Source organism: Polyodon spathula, chromosome 12 (genome assembly GCF_017654505.1).
Source record: "Polyodon spathula isolate WHYD16114869_AA chromosome 12, ASM1765450v1, whole genome shotgun sequence".
Classification (NCBI taxonomy): Eukaryota; Metazoa; Chordata; class Actinopteri; order Acipenseriformes; family Polyodontidae; genus Polyodon; species Polyodon spathula.
Genome location: NC_054545.1, coordinates 44,806,356 through 44,827,837, shown reverse-complemented (window position 1 = coordinate 44,827,837; position 21,482 = coordinate 44,806,356). Strand labels below are relative to the sequence as shown.

The following is a 21,482-nucleotide window of genomic DNA, read 5'->3' as shown; positions in this document are numbered from 1 at the left end:
TCTTCCAATCTAGATAACCAAATATTGAGCTCCAGTAAGAACGTGCAGAAGGAACTGCAGCACCACTACACAGCGCTTGCATGTGCTTTTTGGCACATTTATGATGCACAGTGTGTACATCACCCAAATATGTTTGAAAATAAAAAAAAAAAGCCTGTATTAAAAAAAAAAACAAAAAAAAAAACATTCTTCAAACTAAAGAATTTCCTCTAGGAATTGCATCAGAGACTATAGCAAACTCCTTGATAGTAACAGGAAGTTTTGAAAGTTTTCAATAGTTGACTCACCAAAGGGCTAAACCCCTTTGTCTTAACCTGCCCCTGCATGTTACCATAGAGTAGGCGAGGCCAACAGAAGGTAAAGGTCATAGTGCCAGTACAATTGTTCTGGAATCTTAAGGCAATAGGCAACAGAGCCATCTTGGGTCCAGTTGCAACTGTATTTTAAGGACCTGTGCAGTTCCGACTTCAAAAAAGCTTTTGCCAGACATCTGCTCTTGTTTCTGAAACCTCCACATTGTAACAAGCATTTTAGATTCTCTTGTCTCCTATTTGTGATCTCAGGGTATGGCGTTCAGCTCGTTTTGCAATAAGGACTTCAGAATTCAACAAAAGTAATGACAGCGTAAAAACACAGGGCTCAAAGTTCTTCATCTAATCTCCCCAATCTCAGTAATGCCACACTAGCTGGTTTTTAGTTTGTTTGCACTTAATCTCATTTCTGGTTAGGGTTCATGCTTGGTCTAGTGTGAGAAAAGGTCACATTCCAGAACGTTTCTATTCGTATATCCCCTTAAAGGTGGGTTGGCTGGCTACCTGACTTGTAGAATACTGTAGATTATTGTAATTATTTTAGTAATTGTTATCACGGTTATCAGACACTGCGGGAAAACTGGGATTGCACCAGTTTTCAGCCTTCATTTTGTATCCCGGTCCCAGTTGCTATTTTGTATTTGCATTGTTTATAAGTACAAAACTCTAGCAGTGTGCTCAGCAAGTTGACAGCACAGTAATTTATTATACACAAAACTAAAATGAAGAAACGTATGGATCAGTGGTTTAACAGTTCTGATTGCACGATTAATAATTCATATTCTGTTTAACTCCCTGGACCAATGTGCATTTTTTTAATGATGATTGTGTTATTATATTGTAGCGTGCACAGGGGAAGGCGGCAGCAGGGCTGTTAGGTGACGTAATCACATACAAAGACATTATCCAGATACACGCTCCTTGCAGTACCGGCGCTATGCTTTAGTGTGAGAGGTCCCGGGTTCACGCCCGCCCTCCGCCTGTGTGTGGATTGCCTTGCGCCTGTGTGATGCGCCTGCCTGCGGGAACTGAGGTTCGCTACAGTATACTTACTTTCACTGCTACAGTATACTTACTTTCACTGCTACAGTGTACTTACTTTCACTGCTTTAGAGTTGCTACAGCTTCACCCTGGAAATCTGGTAATACTTATTGTAGAATATTATCATATGTACTGTAGTATCCTGTGGTGTGTTGGAATAAGCAATACTACACTAATACTATAGTACTCTGTACAAAAGTATGATTGCATAATAGTTTCTATAGTCTTTACTAAAATATAACCCTACAGTGTATACTATTGTAAAGTACATTAGGTACTGTTGTGACTCCTATTACACAACCTTGCAATATACAGCTATGGCCGAAAATAAACACATTTGACACACAAAGTCGAATGAACCCTGCTGAATAATGTTACTTTAACATATTTGTGGTCTTTCCATATGCTTGCCGACAAAACTGACAACAAATTGAAAAAAAAATTGACGTTTCAAAATCTAACATTAGATACTACTGTACTACAATTAATGGCTTCTGGTAGACCTTTTTTGTATTATCATTTTGTAGTTTCTTTGGTTACATGATGTTAAATAAAATATCTAAACATGTAGTTTTAATAATGTCTCAATCCTAAAATTCTAGGTGATTCTAAGCTTCTGGCCACAGCTGTACATCTGTTTTGACAAGTTCAGGTGTGATACAATGTTATACACCTGCTCATTTCCAGGTGACCCCACAATCAGGACTCGCTTTGTTTTTCTCTTCTAAGTTTTCTTTTGACACACAACACTTACTGGAGCCACAATAAAGCCCTTTAAAGGTGCAGGTACTGTTATTAGTTTTATGTGCCAGATCACTTTAAAGCGCAAAGCTACACTTCGAGCAAGGCTATCACAAAGAATGAAAAAGGCTTAACAGTAAAGTAAGACAGTAAATCGAGGCTGTCATTAAAATGCCAGTCCCAGGCACTGTGAAATGACTGCACTTTGAACCCCAACAAGCAGCTAATAAAAAAGTAATAGACCGAACCTACAGCTGCTCAAGTACAGTATGTTTGCAGGTTGCCATGGTTTTCTGAAAAATAAACACAGAGTTAGCCAGCAACTCAGAGCTCTATACGTTAAACACGGAAAGCATTGGGGTTTTTTTTAACAAGCAACAATGTTTTCACAAGTATCATTAAAATATGGAATTTTTTGTACGCATTATTCTTAAAGGTGAAGAAACACAAAGCCCATTTTTCACTAACAGTGGCTTGAACCCTGGTTCCAGGAGACCTAGTCTGAGGTGGCTGTATCAAACCCCAAGTCTCCCCTGGTGTGCTGTGCAGTGGCCTGAAACCCAGTCTCCTGAAACCAAGTTCCAAGCCACAAAGCAGCTTCATGTTCCCTCAAGAGCAAAGCTCTGAAGTATCTGTTTTCGAGTACCTTCTAATTACCCACACGTTTCACTAAGAGGATGCTTTCACAAGAATGTGCTTACTGACTTTTGCGAGACAGATACTGTGTATGGGCCATCCATTTTCCGTCTTGACAAAATCACATAACAAAAAATGTAGGGATGGAAACACCCAAATGATTGTCTTTTGCAATATTTCATATCTGTGACCCCACAGTCCCTGACCTTTGATAAAAGTTGTCCATATGAAGATATGAGTCAATGTTGTTGTTCATACTCAGATTATTATTATTATTAACTGTTTGTATTGAGTGCTTGATAGTGGTGCAAAAGTCAATTTTTGCTTGTTATTTTAAAACCTTAATAAAACTCCTATTTGCTTATATTAGGCAAAATATAGTATATGATCGTTTCATGTAAGTTTAAGTCACTGTGCAGCTTTCAACCTTTCAAACTTAACATCAGTCGACCCAGGTGTTTCTATCATGCTGTCTGAAGAAGGCAGAAATGTTGTAGCTAATTATTAAAATAGGGAGTTTTCAGTTTATCAATGACTTCTTCATTATATAATACATTTTATATACAGCATGCAAGCAAAACAGATTTGTGGCTTTGCAATAGTGTATCATTAGCAGAGGCTTGGCGGTCCAGTGGTTAATGAAAGAGGCTTGTGAGCATGATGTTCCAGGTTCAATCCCAGCTCAGTCACTGACTCACCATGTGAGTCAGTTATATAACCACCTTGTGCTCTGTCCTTCAGATGAGACATAAAACAACCAAGGTCCTGTTGGAAGACACTCTGCAGCAGCAGTTGTGATGCATAGTTCACCCCCACGGGTCTCTGTAAGTTGCTTTGGATGAAAGCGTCTGTTAAATGACAATTTGAAAGCTGTTTCAGCAGATGACGTATTTTTTAATGCAAATAATAGGACCTTTGATCTCTCTAAAACTTTCTAATGTTACAGACACATTGACAGCTGTCGACAGCCACTACCCTCCTTGCACAGAATTGAAACGGGGAACAATGCCCACGTTATATTTAGGAGCTGAGGAACACAAAGGCAGCTGACTTGCGAGACAGAAGAAAGGACATAGTGCAGGCCAGTTCTTGACCAACCTGTTTGAAAAGTCACTCCCCATGCTTCAGCTATTAGTCTTTAAACAAAGGCATTAAAAGCACAGGCCACATGATTCATCTCTCATTGGATAAAAGCAGCCACGACGCCCTGTGTTTGTGTGTTTAATGCTAAAACAAACCAGCTTCTGTCTGTATATTCTCTCTCTCTGTCTCTGTCTCTGTCTCTCTCCCTCCCCCCTCTCTCTCTCTCTCTCTCTCAGAGTTCAACCATTATTTTGACATATCTAAAGGGTTACAGCTTCTCTATTTGACGTATCCATTGACTGTTTATTACCATCAAACTCATACCATATACAGCCCTTATTAGTCAATCCATTCATTCTTGCTGTTATTTCTTCTTCCTAGTTTTATAATACATTTGTGGATTTTTTTTCCCCATTAGATACACAGAGAGGCTCATTTTGCATTTGTTTTGACAGTCTAATGATGAGCAAATTTGTGCTGGCTGTAGTAGCAATATTGGTATCAAATATTTGTTAGACTTAAGGGAACGTTTCCCTACCTTTTACCACTTTAGCAGAGTTCTCACAAGTAACCTGTTGTTTTGCTGGTGATATTTTAGCTTTAGAGACTTTCTCTTATGTCTAATTCTCAAAGCTAAGCAAGGCACCATCAACAGATTTCATATTCATCCCTTAGAAAAGCTTACCACTGTATTTGCCCATGTTATTTGACCATGGTTCTACCGTGCATTTCCCAAAGTTACCCTGGTTTGCCATGCTTATTAACAGCTTTACCACACCTCTGCTGAGCCATGCTTTAGCATTCTTTTGCTATGCTTTTGCTTTTAGTATGAGAAACGTTTATAAGGGAAGTAATTCACAATCACATTTTCAGCAGTTTATGATCATGCAAAAGGTTAGGAAGCTAGGCAAGGTCTTTGACACAATAATCTGACATCAGCTGAGAGGCTGTTTTTTTAAATGCTTTGGTTAACTACGCCTTTAAAACAAGCAGAGGCCATGAGACAAATACATATTGACTTATATTGAGACAAATACATATTGACTTATATTGAGACAAATACATATTGACTTATATTCAGACAAACACATACTGACTTATATTGCAGCAGTCCTGTTTGTGTTTTATAACTAGATTAGTTTTGTTATAAGCAATTTCTGTCTTCTGTTTTGTCTAAAGGTGTAAATGTATTATTGCATAGATGTTCTCCAGTGATCTTTGGAATCACATGACTTTTTTGTTTGTACATTATATATATATATATATATATATATATATATATATATATATATATATATATATATATATATAGATGCAATGTTAATAATAAACAAAAGGTCCTCCAGGACATTTTCTCTGTAGACGGAGTTACCCATTTAGAGGGTCAGGTTAATTTTTTCCAGTCAATTAAAAAAGGAACTGTTTGTGTGTCTAATAACTAAAATTGAGGTTAACATCCAATGTTATTGTACAGATGAATAATAACATTATAATTGTATATCAATACTAATGCCAGATTATCATTGTTCGAGACCTGCATCCGCTACGAATGTATTTAATAATAATAATAATAATGTTTTTTTTCTTGTTTGACAATTCTATTGGTTTGCAATTTTCGTAACAATTATTAACGTAATAGAGCTGGGGGCATGCTCATAACTGCATCATCAATATATAATGAATAGAGCTGGGGGCATGTTCATAACTGCATCATCAATATATAATGAATAGAGCTGGGGGCATGTTCATAACTGTATCATCAATATATAATGAATAGAGCTGGGGGCATGTTCATAACTGTATCATCAATATATAATGAATAGAGCTGGGAGCATGTTCATAACTGCATCATCAATATATAATGAATAGATCTGGGGGCATGTTCATAACTGTATCATCAATATATAATGAATAGAGCTGGGGGCATGTTCATAACTGTATCATCAATATATAATGAATAGAGCTGGGGGCATGTTCATAACTGTATCATCAATATATAATGAATAGAGCTGGGGGCATGTTCATAACTGTATCATCAATATATAATGAATAGAGCTGGGGGCATGTTCATAACTGTATCATCAATATATAATGAATAGAGCTGGGGGCATGTTCATAACTGTATCATCAATATATAATGAATAGAGCTGGGGGCATGTTCATAACTGTATCATCAATATATAATGAATAGAGCTGGGGGCATGTTCATAACTGTATCATCAATATATAATGAATAGAGCTGGGGGCATGTTCATAACTGTATCATCAATATATAATGAATAGAGCTGGGAGCATGTTCATAACTGCATCATCAATATATAATGAATAGACCTGGGGGCATGTTCATAACTGTATCATCAATATATAATGAATAGAGCTGGGGGCATGTTCATAACTGCATCATCAATATATAATGAATAGAGCTGGGGGCATGTTCATAACTGCATCATCAATATATAATGAATAGAGCTGGGAGCATGTTCATAACTGTATCATCAATATATAATGAATAGAGCTGGGGGCATGTTCATAACTGCATGAAATACCAGGCTTCAATACACCTCTTACACAAGCGTGCAGAGCCACCTGTTCTAATAGATTTTATAAGACAGAAAACCTTTTATATATCTAAACTAAAACGGCAATGTAAATACTGGAGCTTTTGTTGGGGATGGGGGATTTTTAAACGCAAGCAAAGGAAAGGCACATGAAATTGCATTAATTGCTTATTAAGTTAAAAGTGCAGTCATTTCACGGTGCCTGGGACTGAAATTTTAATGCCAGCCTCGATTTACCATCATGCTTAAGAGCTAACCCTTTTTCATTCTTTGTTTCAGCCTTGCTTGAAGGGTTAGGTCTAAAGTATAGCTTTCAGCTTTAAAGAGGATGGAATGCCAATGAATTGTGGGGTCACCTGGAAATGAGCAAGAGTATAGCATTGTATCACACCTAAACTTGTCAAACTGTCAAAACAGGCCAAAAGTTTAGCATCACCTATAATTTTAGGGTTGAGACATTATTAAAACTATATGAACATGATTTAGCTCTTTTATTTAACATTCTGTAATCAAAGAAACTACAAAATGAGATCTACTGGAAACCCTATTAGTAGTACAGTATTTTGTGTTAGATTTCGAAATTTTGGAAAACTATGAGGCAGTGTGTAATTCAATATTTTAACGTGACATTATTCAGCAGGTTTCATTCGACTTCATGAGGCAAAATTAGATAGAATTCTCTAGGGTGATGTAAAACTCTTGGCCATAGCTGTATGTTAGTACTGCCTGTGCAAGCATTTCAAATAATAGTTGTACAGCTTATACAATGCTAATGTTTTGTAATATTGAGGCTGTTCTAAGCATTGTTTTAGGGATCCGTCACAGGTATGTATTAAACGGCCATCAGATTTGCTCTAAACATTGGCAGGTGTGCTTTTAAATATTTTAAGCTTTTGCTTTTTGATATGTGCACTAGAAAATACTTTTGAGCAAACTGTCAATAACCACGTGTGAAGTGTGAAGTTTCTAAGTAAACATGTCCAAGTTTACATGAAGTATTTATTTTTGCAACACCTGCACTGTTATGGTGACACGTGCCTATCTATTCTTGTATCACCTATCAGGCTAACAAGAACTCTGATAAGAGACACAGAGCTATTGCAATGAAGCCATACAACTCCACCCATGCATCATATGTTTTCAAGCCCAGTCTGCCCAATAGGAAATAAGCTGACCTGGACCAATCGCAAACAGTGGGCTGCAGGAGATACACCCACTAGGACTTATATATCAGGGCTATTGCCATGACACGTACTAGCTCTCTCGGACAGAACCTGCCAAGCAAGTGAAAAGGCACGATGTCACGCTACTCCACTCGTAGTTTCAGCACCAGTTCCTCAGATGGTCTGCCCAACATGCCTTCTGCAACTCTGATGAGCTCGTCCCGGCTCTATTCTAGCACAACCCCCCGTAGGGCCCTGAGCATCTACGGGGGTGCTGGGGGTCAAGGCACCCGCATCTCCAGTGCCAGCTACTCCATGCCCCTTTCCAGCGCAGGTGGAGCAGACGGCTTTTCCTTCAGCAGTGACAACTCTGTGGCCTCCAACGGCAAGCAGACCATGATAAACCTCAACGACCGCCTGGCCGCCTACCTGGAGAAGGTGCGCACCCTGGAGGCCTCCAATGCCACCCTGGAGAAGCAGATCCGTGAGTGGTACGAGAAGAAGGGGCCGGTTGTCCGCGACTACAGTGGCTACGAGAACACCATTGCTGAACTGCGTGCACAGGTAAAAGGAGAAGAGATGGAGCTGTCTCTTAAAGCAAGCTTTCAGGGGGTTGTACAGGTGTTTTACCTATTAAATAGTTAAAGATTGTAGTAAATGCTTTGAAAATACATTGTGCCCCATAATTCTTTAATCTTTGAATATAGTTTTTGTATAACATTACAATTTAGTAAAAATGTAAACATTGCTTATGGTACTGCTTGTGACACGTGAAAAGGAGAAAAACACACATACTTTGAACAATGTATCTTTTTAAATGTAAGTTTTTGGCTTGTGGGCGGTATTCATAACCTCCTACTGCTGCAAGATACCGGAGCATAATGATTCTGCTTCTAGAATGACAAAGGAGACAGGAAAGCTTAAAGGGCAAGGGATATTGTGCGCTTGTGGCTAAAGCTATCTTGAGGGTAGTTAAACAAAGCGGCACGTGAACAAGGTCTGTCTTCTGATGAGTGCTAAACAATGGAAGGAGTGGAAAAGCAATAAACCATGGAATAGCAAACAGACCGAAGCTGTCATCCTTACCTCTCACTTTGCATAGGTATTCAAAGCTCTCTTTGCATACGCTATGAAAAACATGTCAGTTAACTCTGGGTGTTATCGTCGGCATCCTAATACTACACGTCTGTATTTAAAAAGAACATAAAAACAACACAGTGCATTCGTTTTTTGATAGATGTACAGCAGTGTGCTCATTTATTAGAACACCCCATTGCTTCTGTAGTTTTGATTTTGGAAGTTGTTTAAGATGCCTAATTGAAGCACTGAGGTCTAACATTTTCACACTGATTAATACTTTTGCACACAACTGTATGAATCCCAACTGAAATCTTTAGAGAACTATAGAGGAAATATTATTAGAAAACACAGGATTTGGAAAACAATGCTCTATAAAAAGCTGCCTAAAGGAAAGCTTGCATGCCGTAATTTTAGATCCTGTGCCGAAACCTGTTAAGTCAATGGCAATAGAGATACAGAGGTATTCCAGTAACCTTTCTTTACAGTACCAGCAGCATTCATTGGAGTGTGAAATTGGTTTTGTTAAGCTACGAACTGCATGACAAGGACCGCACAGGAGTGGCTTGAGAGATTTAAATATCCTCGTTCCCGTCTAACGGGATGTCAGGTGCAAGCTAATACCACGCCTGCAGGATATAGGGTGCGGCTGTCTGTTAGCATAGACAGGCAGGCAGAACCGCTATAGGGTTGGGAAGCATTAGCAAACAACAAGTGACATGCTAAGCTTTGAAAACCACCTCTCGTCTTTCTCATTGTTTTAAAGAGCTTTTAGGTTTCATTGGGGATTTGCTGATTTGTCAAGTACATTGCGACAGAATCCAGGGGCCAGTTTCACAAAGCACTGCCAGCACTTAGCAGGCTGCTAACTGGCAAGCTATCTCCCCCCCCCCCCCCCCCCCCCCCATATATGCAGAAAAGACCTGTGATTTTTTTAGGGGAAATGTGCTGCAATAACTTTGCTTTATTTGTCTGACAGATCAGCGCAACTTCCCACGAAAATGCCAAGATCCTCCTACAGATTGACAACGCCAAACTGGCTGCAGATGACTTCAGAATGAAGTGAGTTGTGCCATTCATTCCATCATTCATCTCCTTAACTAACCCATTCATTCCATCATTCATCTCCTTAACTAACCCATTCATTCCATCATTCATCTCCTTAACTAACCCATTCATTCCATCATTCATCTCCTTAACTAACCCATTCAGGCAGCTATTCAGATGACTATCAACCGACCGTCAGGGAACCAAGACTTAAGAGTTAAAGGCTAGTGAATATGATAGCAGCCGGTACCCAGTCCAACTCTTTCTCTCTTCGTTGGGTGCAGGTACGAGGCTGAGCTGGCAATGAGGCAGTCCGTCGAGGCCGACATCGCCGGACTGAAGAGGGTCCTGGACGAGCTGACTCTGGCCAGATCCTCCCTGGAGATGGAGATCGAGGGGCTGAAGGAGGAGCTGGTCTATCTCAAGAAGAACCACGAGGAGGTGGGTACCAGCCACAAGATGGGTTGTTGTAATCCCTACAGGACGAATACAAGGTTGAATGAAGCATTGCAAAAGCGACTAGGAATTGAAAAACGGGTACATTTGACCTTGTGTTGGTATGTTCTGTGTCTCAAACAACATTGTCACTCGCACCACGACATTGATAGTGTTTAGATATTGTCAAGTAAACAGAGTGGAAGCACAGTTTGCAACGTTCAGCTGCACACCCACACAGTCAGGTAAGAAACATAAGACAGGCACTTGAGATTGAGTGAGACAAGCTACCTGAATCCTGTCCTGAAGACAGACCGTCTCCGCACCTGAGCTAGCTCCCAGAACATTAGATAACTGCTCGTTATCTGAGTTCTGTTCATAACTAGGTGCCACGTGTGTTGTGTCTAATGATAAATGCTTCAGATACAGAGGTGTAAGTTTTGAATATTGGAATCAATAAATGGACATAGCGATGGGTGTTACGAGCGCTCATTTGCGGAGATCGGATTAGTTTCCTAACACCTGTTACAGTAGTTCTGGGATCTTAGGAAATGGGACTGCATTGGCTGTTATGATATCTCACTGTCAGTTTGTTAACTATTCCCTTCATCGCTTGAATCAACCCCCCCCCCTCCTGTTGTTTTTTTTAACCCTCTGTAGGACCTCCATGCTCTGCGCGCTCAGATGGGTGGGAATGTCAATGTGGAGGTGGACTCTGCCCCTGGGGTCGATCTGGCGCATGTCATGGCTGAGATCCGATCCCAGTATGAGGGCATCGCCGACAAGAACCGCCAGGAGATGGAGGCCTGGTACAAGGGCAAGGTGAGAAAAGTGGAACAGAGTGGCAGGTGGCTTTTTACTTTGATTGGGAGCATGTCCGGTTGTGAATCGTTCTTGTCAATTTATCATGTAAATACAGTAGTGTGCATATATATTAGAACACCCCATTGCGTTTGTTGTTTTGATTTGTTGTGCGTACGAAATCAAAATAGGCAAATTAGTGACTGTTTAATTTAATTGATGACTTTAATAGGCCATGCATGCAAGTGATTAAAAAATGACTTTTTAGCAGTTGTTTAAGATGCCTGATTAAAACACAAAGTGGTTAAACATTTTCACACACGAGTGCCTGTTGTTTTTCTATCACTGATTATGGCCCGAAAAATTAAATTCTCACCTCCAGTTTTCATTCAGGTACAGTAGGCATATAAAGAACATAAATGACACATCTTGAGGTGTTTGAATACATTTGCATGCCACTGTACCCAAATATCAGGGACTCCTGTAAAACAGGCTGGTATTGCAAACTTCTGTTGTCAGTTTAACATGGAAATACCAAAAAATGGCCCTTTTTTGTTACGCTGATAATCCTTTCTGGGGAAATAAAGGAAAATGTAATTACTTGGAAGAATTAACAAGGGTTGCATTGCTTTCTCAACCCTGTGCAATTTGGTCTCTGTTTCTTCAGTTTGATGCCCTCAACCAGCAAGTGTCCTCCAGCACAGAAGCCCTGCAGTCCAGCAAGACTGAGATCTCCGAGCTGAAACGCACTATCCAGAGCTTGCAGATTGAGCTGCAGTCCCTCCTCAGTTTGGTAAGATTGAGCGTGCGTGCTAGCTGATAGAATGCAGAGACTGGCGCCACCCAGTGGTCAACTGGTTTAACTGCAGGGGCACCGAGTTTGACTGCAAAAAACACAGCTGGTTTGACAGACCCTGGTTAATATTAGTCTTGCTGTTTTCTGAAGGCAAGACTGTCCAAGTTTAGCACTAACCGGGGACTGTAAAACTAGCCATAGTTATTTGAATATTTTCTTCTCACAATCGACTTTTTCATGACACTATCCAAACTCTGACCAATCAAAAAACTATCCAAAATCCGATGTGACCCAATACAGGATGATGGTGCCCCCTGGTGGCTATTTAATGAAACTACAGCAAATTGTTTTTCTACAAAAAGTCGAGAGATTGTTGAAGAGTTTGACTTGAATTAAAGCAAACTTTTAAATCAAATGTTACCTAAACATAAAATAAAGACTGTATAGAGATGGCTATAAGAAAAAGCCTCCCTTGAAGTCTTGTCCAAAAAAAACAAAACAAATTATTGGTTGCATTTACTACAAATTTAACATGAAACTGTTCAGCTAAATGTATGACTAATTCCTCGACAGAAACAAGCACTGGAAGGCACGCTGAGCGAGACGGAACAACGTTACGGAGCTCAGCTAAAGCAGCTGCAGTCCATCATCTTCAGACTGGAGAATGAGCTGAGCCAGGGGAGAGAGGACATGAGGAGGCAGAGCGACGACTACAAGGCCCTGCTCGACATCAAGAGCCGGCTGGAGATGGAGATCGCGGAGTACAGGCGCCTGCTGGACGGGGAAGAACGGTACACTTCGATAATTCAGTGCAACTAGCAATGGTTCAGTGAACATTCCGCCCTCTCCAAGCAGCTCAGACAGTGCGCTGCAGAGCGCGTTTTAGGAAAATGCTGAAAACAGCGATTATTATCTGGTGATCCAAGTCTTTACCTGCAGAGCCTTTTTTGACTTGGCTTGTCGGTGGAACGTGCATAGCTTTAGATGCCTCAATATAAACCCCTATTGCATCTTTTCCACTGTTCAGCCGAGCCAGGCTCAGGAAGAGGCTGGTTGTGTTTCCACTGTTCAGCCGAGCCAGGCTCAGGAAGAGGCTGGTTGTGTTTCCACTGTACAGCCGAGCCAGGCTCAGGAAGAGGCTGGTTGTGTTTCCACTGTACAGCCATGCAGATCAAACTGACGTGACATGCCCTGGATGCGCTGAGTAGCACGTAAATGATATTTGAGGGGCTGTGTTTGAGTTGAGAATAGCAAATCCAGAGGGTTTTTTTTTTCTTCGTATGTTATTGAACGCACTTCTCTCTCTCCTCTGACTTCTCTCCTTCCGTGATTACGAAACTAGTAACCTCCCAATCCCTCCTGGCCCTGCTTGGCTCCGAGGCAGATGTGAATCTGTATACACCGCATGGGGCCCTGCTCGGCTCCGAGGCAGATGTGAATCTGTATACACCGCATGGGGCCCTGCTCGGCTCCGAGGCAGATGTGAATCTGTATACACCGCATGGGGCCCTGCTCGGCTCCGAGGCAGATGTGAATCTGTATACACCGCATGGGGCCCTGAGGGCTCCGAGGCAGATGTGAATCTGTATACATCGCATGGGGCCCTGCTTGGCTCCGAGGCAGATGTGAATCTATATACACCGCATGGGGCCCTGACAGCTCCGATGTGCCAGTGAAAAAGTTTTAACTGTCAATGCTACTGCTAACAACAGTGCAGTACTTGACTTGCCACTTATTTTCTGTTTTGTGAAACTCAGAAAACGATTAACTCTTCGTTTGTTGTCTTTCCTTCCCTACAGGGCCCCCGTTCCAAAAGGTAGGTGTGCATCTTCTTATTTTAGATATACTTTTAATGTATATAATAAATACATTGTACAGCAATTTCATTATGTACACTATTATGTATAATACCCTAGGAAGCCGGTTTAATATTCAAGCCTCAATTTCTGACAGCAAAAATACTAGTAATAATACTAATTAGACACACACACACATACACACACACACACACACACACACACACACACACACACACACACATACACACACACACACACACACACACACACACACACACACACACACACACACACACACACACACACACACACACACACACACACTATTTATTTATTTATTATTTTCTTTACAGCACCTGTCTCCACCAGTACCACCACCAGAAAAGTGAAGACCATTGTGGAAGAGGTGGTTGATGGGAAGGTTGTGTCCACCCACGTGGAGGAAGTTGAACAGAAGATCTAGACCAAGGCATTTTTGCCCTGGCAGATCCACAGCTGGGTATCACAAGATGTTACCCAAAAAAATGCCTCGAAATGAAGTAAAATGAAATAAAGGAATAATTGCCTTTGAAAAAAAAAAAAATCAAAGTCTGTGTTTTTTTAATTTTTTTTTATAATGGGGTGTAAAAATTACTTTGCTCCCTGGGTCCCTCTAGTGGTGATGCAAACAACTGCAAGTGTATGTTGTACTTTTGTTTCAATGAAATGTTCTCGTTCGTTGCTACAGACATGCGCACGTCAATGTCCACTCATCCCAACACTTGTCTATATGAACTGCCACCAAGTCTACAGCTTCACTGATTTACTGAGGCTATATCCACACATATATTAATGAACTAGTCATTTAACATACACTTCTATCCAAGGCGACTTACAGAGACTAGGGGGTGAACTATGCATCACAGCTGCTGCTGTAGAGTCACATCCAATAGGACCTCAGTTTTAGGTCTCATCCGAAGGACAGAGCACAAGGGGGTTAAGTGACTTGCTCAGGGTCACATCAGAACCCGGGACCTCCCTGCATCTGGGCTTTTTCATTAACCCCTGGACTAGCAAGCCAAATACACTGACAGGTGGAATGCTGCCAATGTGCAAAACGAAGATTCAGAAATTACGGAACAAAAAAATAGGCAAGAACTCTACCGTTAAGGGAATTTGTCCCAAAGAAATACTTTGGAAACAGAACGCCTTGTAAAAACTATTCGGTAACCTGGTTACAATTAAATACAACTGAACACCAAAGAGAAGAGACGGCAAATAGAATGCGTTTTATTGCCTAGTCGCACCAGCAGTACATTGATATTAGGTGTCGTGAAGTTAGCAGTCAAAACAACAATATTAGAGTTATGACATGATTTTCTTCTTTGATAAATAGTGAATACAGCCAACGACTAACCTGCTTCAATAGCGATTAATATGCAAAACAGTAGCAAGGTATAACATAGAGGTACCTCCACGTTAATCAGACAAAATAACACAACGGGTTAGCATCGTCATTAATTAGGACAGCCGATAGAAAAGGCTACTAAAACTAGTAGATAATGCAATTTAATAATAATAATAATAATAATAATAATAATAATAATAATAATAATAATAATAATATGTCTGGTATGAAACAATGCAAATAGAAACGATAACAGATCCTACCAAAAGAAACTGTAAAAGCTTTCTAGGGCCGGCGAATTAAGTCTGCCTGTCTGTCATGTGGAATATTTCTTCTTTTATAAGTACAGGTGTTTAAGGGGCGGAGATTAAGAAGTGGTACATTCCGACAGCGACCTGTCAGTCAAAATCACTACAAAACGCCTGTGGTCGTCATAGCAACCACGGCTTGGGCAGAAGGATCACCTTTGCTAATCTAAATGCAAGCGAACACGCAACCTCATTTCAAAGTGAAGGCAGGGTAAGCTAAACAAACAAGCTTCAATAAAGATACAGGGGTATTCGATACAGCAGTTTACATTGTGATCAATATGTAGTGAAAAGTAAATATTAAAATGAAACGTGGAACTCAAGCATAAAGAAAAATGAACAATCTTTCGAACACCGTGTTTGTTGCAAAAGTCTGCCAGTCGTGTATTGTGCCTTTAAGAATGTGATAACTGATATCTTAACCCTATTCATGCATCCCTAATGTGTTTGGAGTGACCGGGGCAGTTCTTTCTCAGTCACAGCTGCACTGCTGTTGAGATCGCTCGGTGGCTATATTGTTGTGTGTCTCCCTCAGGTCTGCTTGTTTTGGCATTAGTTTGTCTACAGAGATATATTTTTGTAACCAAGTGTTCTGTCTCTCTTGCAAATTTCAGATTGCACATGTAAAAAGTGTGCATGGGGGCTGAGGCACACTTTCTAATCAAACACTTTTGGCATGCTAGATGGGCTTTCCTGTAGATGAAGAAGCAGGTTGCAAGCAGTAGAAAATTGCCTCTCTCTCTCTCATGTCAGGATGGAGATGCCAAAAGACTCCCAAGTGACTCTTTGTCTTACATCCCTAACCACTGCTTTGTTAAGCTTACAGCCTGTGAGTGTTCGAAGCTAATATACATTGTGTCAGGGCCTATGATGGACTCTGTTGCCGTACAGATAATCATATCTCTAAAATATCCACATATAGTACAGTTTTTTTCCAGTTATTCTTGGCCTAGTCTTGGCTTTCTCCCGCTATTCTTGGTTGCAGGACACTCATTTATTACATTTCCCACAGTTTGAGCAATAAAACAAAGCCCATTATTAAGCAGCTAGGCACAAAGACATTCTTGGCCTTGAGTCTTTATCTCATATTTACAGAGTAGCAGAAGCTGACAGGCTGTTTGGTAATAGCATCTCTCTTCGCTCTCTACCCCCATCTGTTCCCAACCATCTCCAGCTTGCACAGATTAAAATGAACGTTTTCAGAGATCGCTTTTCCATGAGCCACTCCAAGGGGACCATGCAGAACCTCAACGCGCGCCTGGCCGCTTACCTGGACAAGGTGCGCAGCCTGGAGAGCGCCAACAGCAAGCTGGAGAAGCAGATCGAAGAGTGGGGGAAAAAACAGGGAGAGGGCGACCGGGACACGAGTGTCTATGAGAACATCATCGCTGGATTGCGCGCTCGGGTAAGCGGGAGGCAAGCATTCTTCTGCAGAGTAACCAGGAGTGTGAGCTCTATCGCATGTTGAAGGAGCTATACTGTTTAAAGGTAATTTAGCTAATGTCATAGGAGCAGGAATGGTGACTAATGCAGGGACTAATCCAGAATACAGTAGTAACACATTTAAAAAGTTTTTTTTTTGTTTAAATGTATATTTCTTGTCTGTATATTTCAATATATAGTATACAATACTGTGCAATAAAAATATTATACTGTACTATGACACATCTTCCATGACTTGTTGTTTTATATATATATATATATATATATATATATATATATATTATATATATATATATATATATATATATATATATATATATATAAAGCTGCAAATACTTTTGTAAAATGAACTAGGAAACATAAAAAATGTATGTTGTGTAACAATAAACAAAAACAAACAATTTAAAATCATTAACTCTCAAATGACCAGCTATTTTACTGAAGTAATTAATTTTTAAAGGGGAAGTGCTTCATTTTACTCTTTCATTATATCAAGGTGTGACACACAACACCTTTACCTGCCTGGCAGGTGTAACCGAAGATCTCCCAATCGGGACTTGTTTGTTTCCTTCACAGATGCATGCTCAAGGAAACTCACACAAATCAATACAAAGTAACCATTTGTAAATGCATTCATTGACAGATCAGTGCTGCTTCCCTGGACAAAAAAAAGGTTTCCCTGCAGATAGATAATGAAAGACTGGCTGCCCATGAATTTAAACTCAAGTGAGTTTTATTTGTATTCTTACATATAAATATAGGGAAATATGTGCTTGTCAGATTTGTTTAACCCTTTACAGCTATGGTCAAATGTTTGGCATCACCTAGAATTTTAGGATTGAGACTTAAAAAAAAAACTGAAAAAAAAACTATATGAACTTAATTTAGATATTTTATTTAACATCATGTAATCAAAGAAACTGCAACTCATTTTGTCAGTTTTTTGTTATGTGGAAAACTACAAAGTGGTATATAATTCAGTCTGTTAACCTAACATTATTCAGGAGGTTTAATTCGACTCTATGAAGCAGAATTAGATATTAGTCTATAGGGTGATGCAAAACATTTGACGCTGATTAACCCCTGTGCATATTCCAAATTGAAGTACAACATACAATCAAAGAACCAGCTGAAGAAACAGGAGGAAGCAGTGATAATATTTGTAGGTCTAATGACTTTACGAGGAGGTTAGCTTAGTTTTGTGTTTGTGTTCTCTCTGTGTTTGTAAAGGTACAAGGCTGAGCAGGCAGTGAGGAACTTCTTTGAGTTCCACACTGCTGGTATGCAGAAGGTTCTGAGGGAGCTGGCTCTGTCCAAATCGAGGCTGGAGCAGGAGCTAGAGGGACTGAAAGAGGAACTCGTCTACCAACAGATGAACCACAAAGAGGTGAGATACAGAATTGATCCTTCAAATTTGGAGGGCCACTAATACACACAAAGAATCCACTAATCAGTTTTTGCCTATCTGCTGGAACTCTCAGGAACTCATATCCCAATGCATTCTGGTATGTGTAGACCTGCTTCTCTTAAAGAAATCAAACAAGCGAAAGGTACCTGAAACAGGTAAAAACGTACCAGAGTGCACTGCAGTGTGAGTTGAAAAGCCTGAACTGTACCAAACTGTTCCAGTGAACACGGAGTCATATGGGAACCCACGTCAAAATTGTTCTGATTGAACGTGTTTTGGGAAGTTAAGTATTATAATATAGAGCAGGGTTAGATACAGTGAATGAGGTACTAGCTGAAATGTTTGTCTACTTGACTGCTCATGTTCTTCATTAGTTTTCATCAGAACTCCCCTTGTTTTTGGTATATTACAGAAATGACCAGGTGTCAGGAATTTCAACCCCTCAACTGGTCAACTGGTCACACCACAAGCCTGTTGGTTTAATTTTCAAAGGGCTGTTTGTGTTGCTGTTTCAGAGGGACAGTTTATTTAACAGTGGTCTGGTTTGCTCAGATGCCCTTGTTTTTTGATCATTGATCATCAAAATAATAAAATCGAGGGTAGTTTTGAGAGCCAGGTTTGGGTACAGGGTTAGTGTGAGCTCCTGACGTTGATGCTGAATCAAGATTGATCACTTCAGATTTATTAGCTACAGCAGTTCATTGCAATCAGCTAGTTCCCTTCTCTTTCTAAGCAGGAGCTCCTGGCCTTGCATGGTCAGATGCAGGGGGGCGGGGCGGTCAATGTGGAGGTGGACGCTGCCCCACAGCAGGAGCTGTCCAGAGTCCTGGCTAAGATCAGAGCGCAGTATGAGAGCATCGCTGCTAAGAACCACCGGGAGATGGAGGCCTGGTACAAAGGCAAGGTAGGGGGCGATGTTTGGAGTTTTACCCATGCCTTATTCTCAATATCCATACGGCTGACATTCATAAAGCACCCCTGAGGAACTCGAATTCCCTCCATCTACAAAGACGTGACGGTGACGTCACAATCAGCAGGCTATCTCGGACATGTAACCCTCTTCTCTTCATCAACCTTTTCCTGCTTTTCAATGAGAAACACAGTAGACTGGGGTCATGAATATATAAAAAAAAAATGAATAAAGCTAGATTTTTAAACTTGTATGTTAGCAATAAAATGTGTGGTAACAATTTACATAAGTGTCTAATTACTGTGTAGTTACACAGTAAATCTATGGGTACTTGCACATAATTACTATGTTATTATGCAGAGTTACAGTGTACATTGTACACATCTTTTTGCATGATATATGTAAATACACAATTATATCAGAACAGGGTTAGGGTTAGATTTAGAGTTAAGGCTGGGGATAGTGTTATATCAAGCAAAAAATGGACGCATTAAGTACACTGTAACAATGCATAATAACATTGTAATTATGTGTACGTGCACATGTATTTACTAAGTAGCTATGTAAATACACAGTAATTAGAGACACAATGCAATATATCTAACAGAGTTTTCTACTGTACACTTAAACAGGCTTTGTTTTTGCAGTTTGGTTCCCTGTACCAGCAAGAGACCTACAAAACAGAAGGCCTTCAGCCCAGCAAGAATGAGGTCTCTGAGCTGAAACACACCATGAAGAGCCTGCAGATTGATCTGCAGTACCAGCACACCATGGTGAGTCCAGACAGGATCCAGCATTCGCAATTATTTAAAAATCATATTAGATCTGATTCTGATTACCCTTTTGATTTTTTTTTGTTTTGTTTAGGAAGTTACGTCAGAATCCTTATTCTAATACAAATGTCTTGAAAAAAATAATTTCAAAAACTACTAGTCGAAACGTTTGTCCTTGAATTAATTACCGTATTCCTTCAAATTTAACTATATTCGAGCATAGCAGTGCGTGCAGTAAAATCGCCAACACAAGATGTGACAACAGACATTGTTTTTTACTTATCAAGAACACACACACAGTAGCGCATTCCACGTCGTTGAATAGCATGCCGCTGTGTCGTTTGATCTTGCGCTCTAGAAATCTGTGCTGGAGGTCACTATGGCAGAGACAGAGGGCAGCTACGGGGCACAGCTGAGTCAGCTGCAGGCGTTCATCCACAGGCTGGAGGCTGAACTGGTGCAGCTCCGAATGGACATGGAGCGCCAGGGCAATGAGTACAAGATGCTGCTGGACATCAGGACCCGTCTGGAGATGGAGATTGAGGAGTACAGACGCCTGCTGGATGGAGAGGATAGCAGGTAACATTATATATCTAGGTGAGTACGTCAGTTCCAGAACTCACGTGAGTTTTGACCTAGCAAACAGTTTATTTGTTAAACGCAGTGTAATTAAACTAAGTAGTTTCAAATGGCTGTTTAATTCGCTCCGGTGGGTTAGGGAAGCAAAACCAGCGGGGACTGTTTCTCCCCATCGCTCTGCAGGCACCCAGTGAGCACAGAGCAGACACCTCCAGAGGCCGGTAGCACGCTGACATCCGCTCTCGAGCTCCTGGGTGTAGAAGAGGAAGCTGGCTCGGTCGTGGGATCAGAGGACGCCTGCTGAACCTTCAGGTCTTCTGAGCAGCTTTGTCAGGGAATTGGACATTCTAAATTGGGGAGAAAATAGGGAGGGGGGGGTGTAAAATAGTTGGGCAAAGATAGTTATAATTAAACCTTAAAACCCTTAATTAGATGATAGAAACATGATTACATTCTTCTTCTTTCAGAGTGTTTGCCATCACTTCGGAAATCACCCAAACTTCATGGAGCGGTAGGTGTTTATACTTAAATTATTATTATTATTATTTACACAATGTTGTCTGAGATCCACATAGAACTCCTGGTTGAATGAGACAGGGGGTTGTATTCTATTTTATTCGACTACGATGTGTTTTTCAGAAAATCACCCCGCCGGCACCACCACCAGAAAGGTGAAGACCGTCGTGGAAGAGGTGGTCGCTGGGAAGGTTGTGTCGTCACACACAGTGTCGGAGAAGACGAGTGAAGATTTTGTCTCTGAAATGATCTAAGTGCGTGTCAGATTGATAACCGAAATTACAGAGATAACACTAAAAAAAAGAATTACAAAATATCAAAAAGCAGGAAACGGGCAACAAAAATGTCTACCGAAGAAATTTGGATTGCAAAGTTGAATGACAGTCATGACAGACTTGGTTAAATTGGTCATGTCAAATGTAATTGTTTTGTCTCCTTCTATAGGCAGTATGGGGGAATTTCACTTGTAAAAAGTCCCTAGCATGTTTTTGTAATGTTACCGGAAAGATTTCTTTCATTTCTTGGTATTGTTCACCCACAAGCATTTAGCACAGTAGTATTTCATTAACAAACTCGTAGAACAATAAAACATACACTATAAAACCGTATAAAGTTCTGTCAGATTTATGAAATATAGACATAGAAGTTAGCTGACTTTTTTTCTTTTGC

At 40.4% G+C, this 21,482-nt stretch overlaps 2 protein-coding genes across 2 annotated transcripts; both read left to right on the top strand.

The window, feature by feature from the left end:
- The first annotated feature begins 7,613 nt into the window (after positions 1-7,613).
- LOC121324967 (keratin, type I cytoskeletal 19-like) lies at positions 7,614-14,039 on the top strand. The gene is made up of 8 exons (XM_041267220.1): positions 7,614-8,098; positions 9,591-9,673; positions 9,943-10,099; positions 10,754-10,915; positions 11,562-11,687; positions 12,264-12,481; positions 13,490-13,506; positions 13,843-14,039. Exons 1-8 carry the CDS (start codon positions 7,670-7,672, stop codon positions 13,950-13,952), a joined length of 1,302 nt encoding a protein of 433 aa, XP_041123154.1. The 5' UTR covers positions 7,614-7,669; the 3' UTR covers positions 13,953-14,039.
- A 1,782-nt stretch (positions 14,040-15,821) lies between these two features.
- On the top strand, positions 15,822-21,482 carry LOC121324968 (keratin, type I cytoskeletal 13-like). The gene is made up of 9 exons (XM_041267221.1): positions 15,822-16,013; positions 16,359-16,589; positions 17,271-17,353; positions 17,858-18,014; positions 18,769-18,939; positions 19,593-19,718; positions 20,077-20,297; positions 20,765-20,808; positions 20,937-21,482. The coding sequence occupies exons 1-9, from the start codon at positions 15,939-15,941 to the stop codon at positions 21,065-21,067; spliced, it is 1,239 nt and encodes a 412-aa protein (XP_041123155.1). The 5' UTR covers positions 15,822-15,938; the 3' UTR covers positions 21,068-21,482.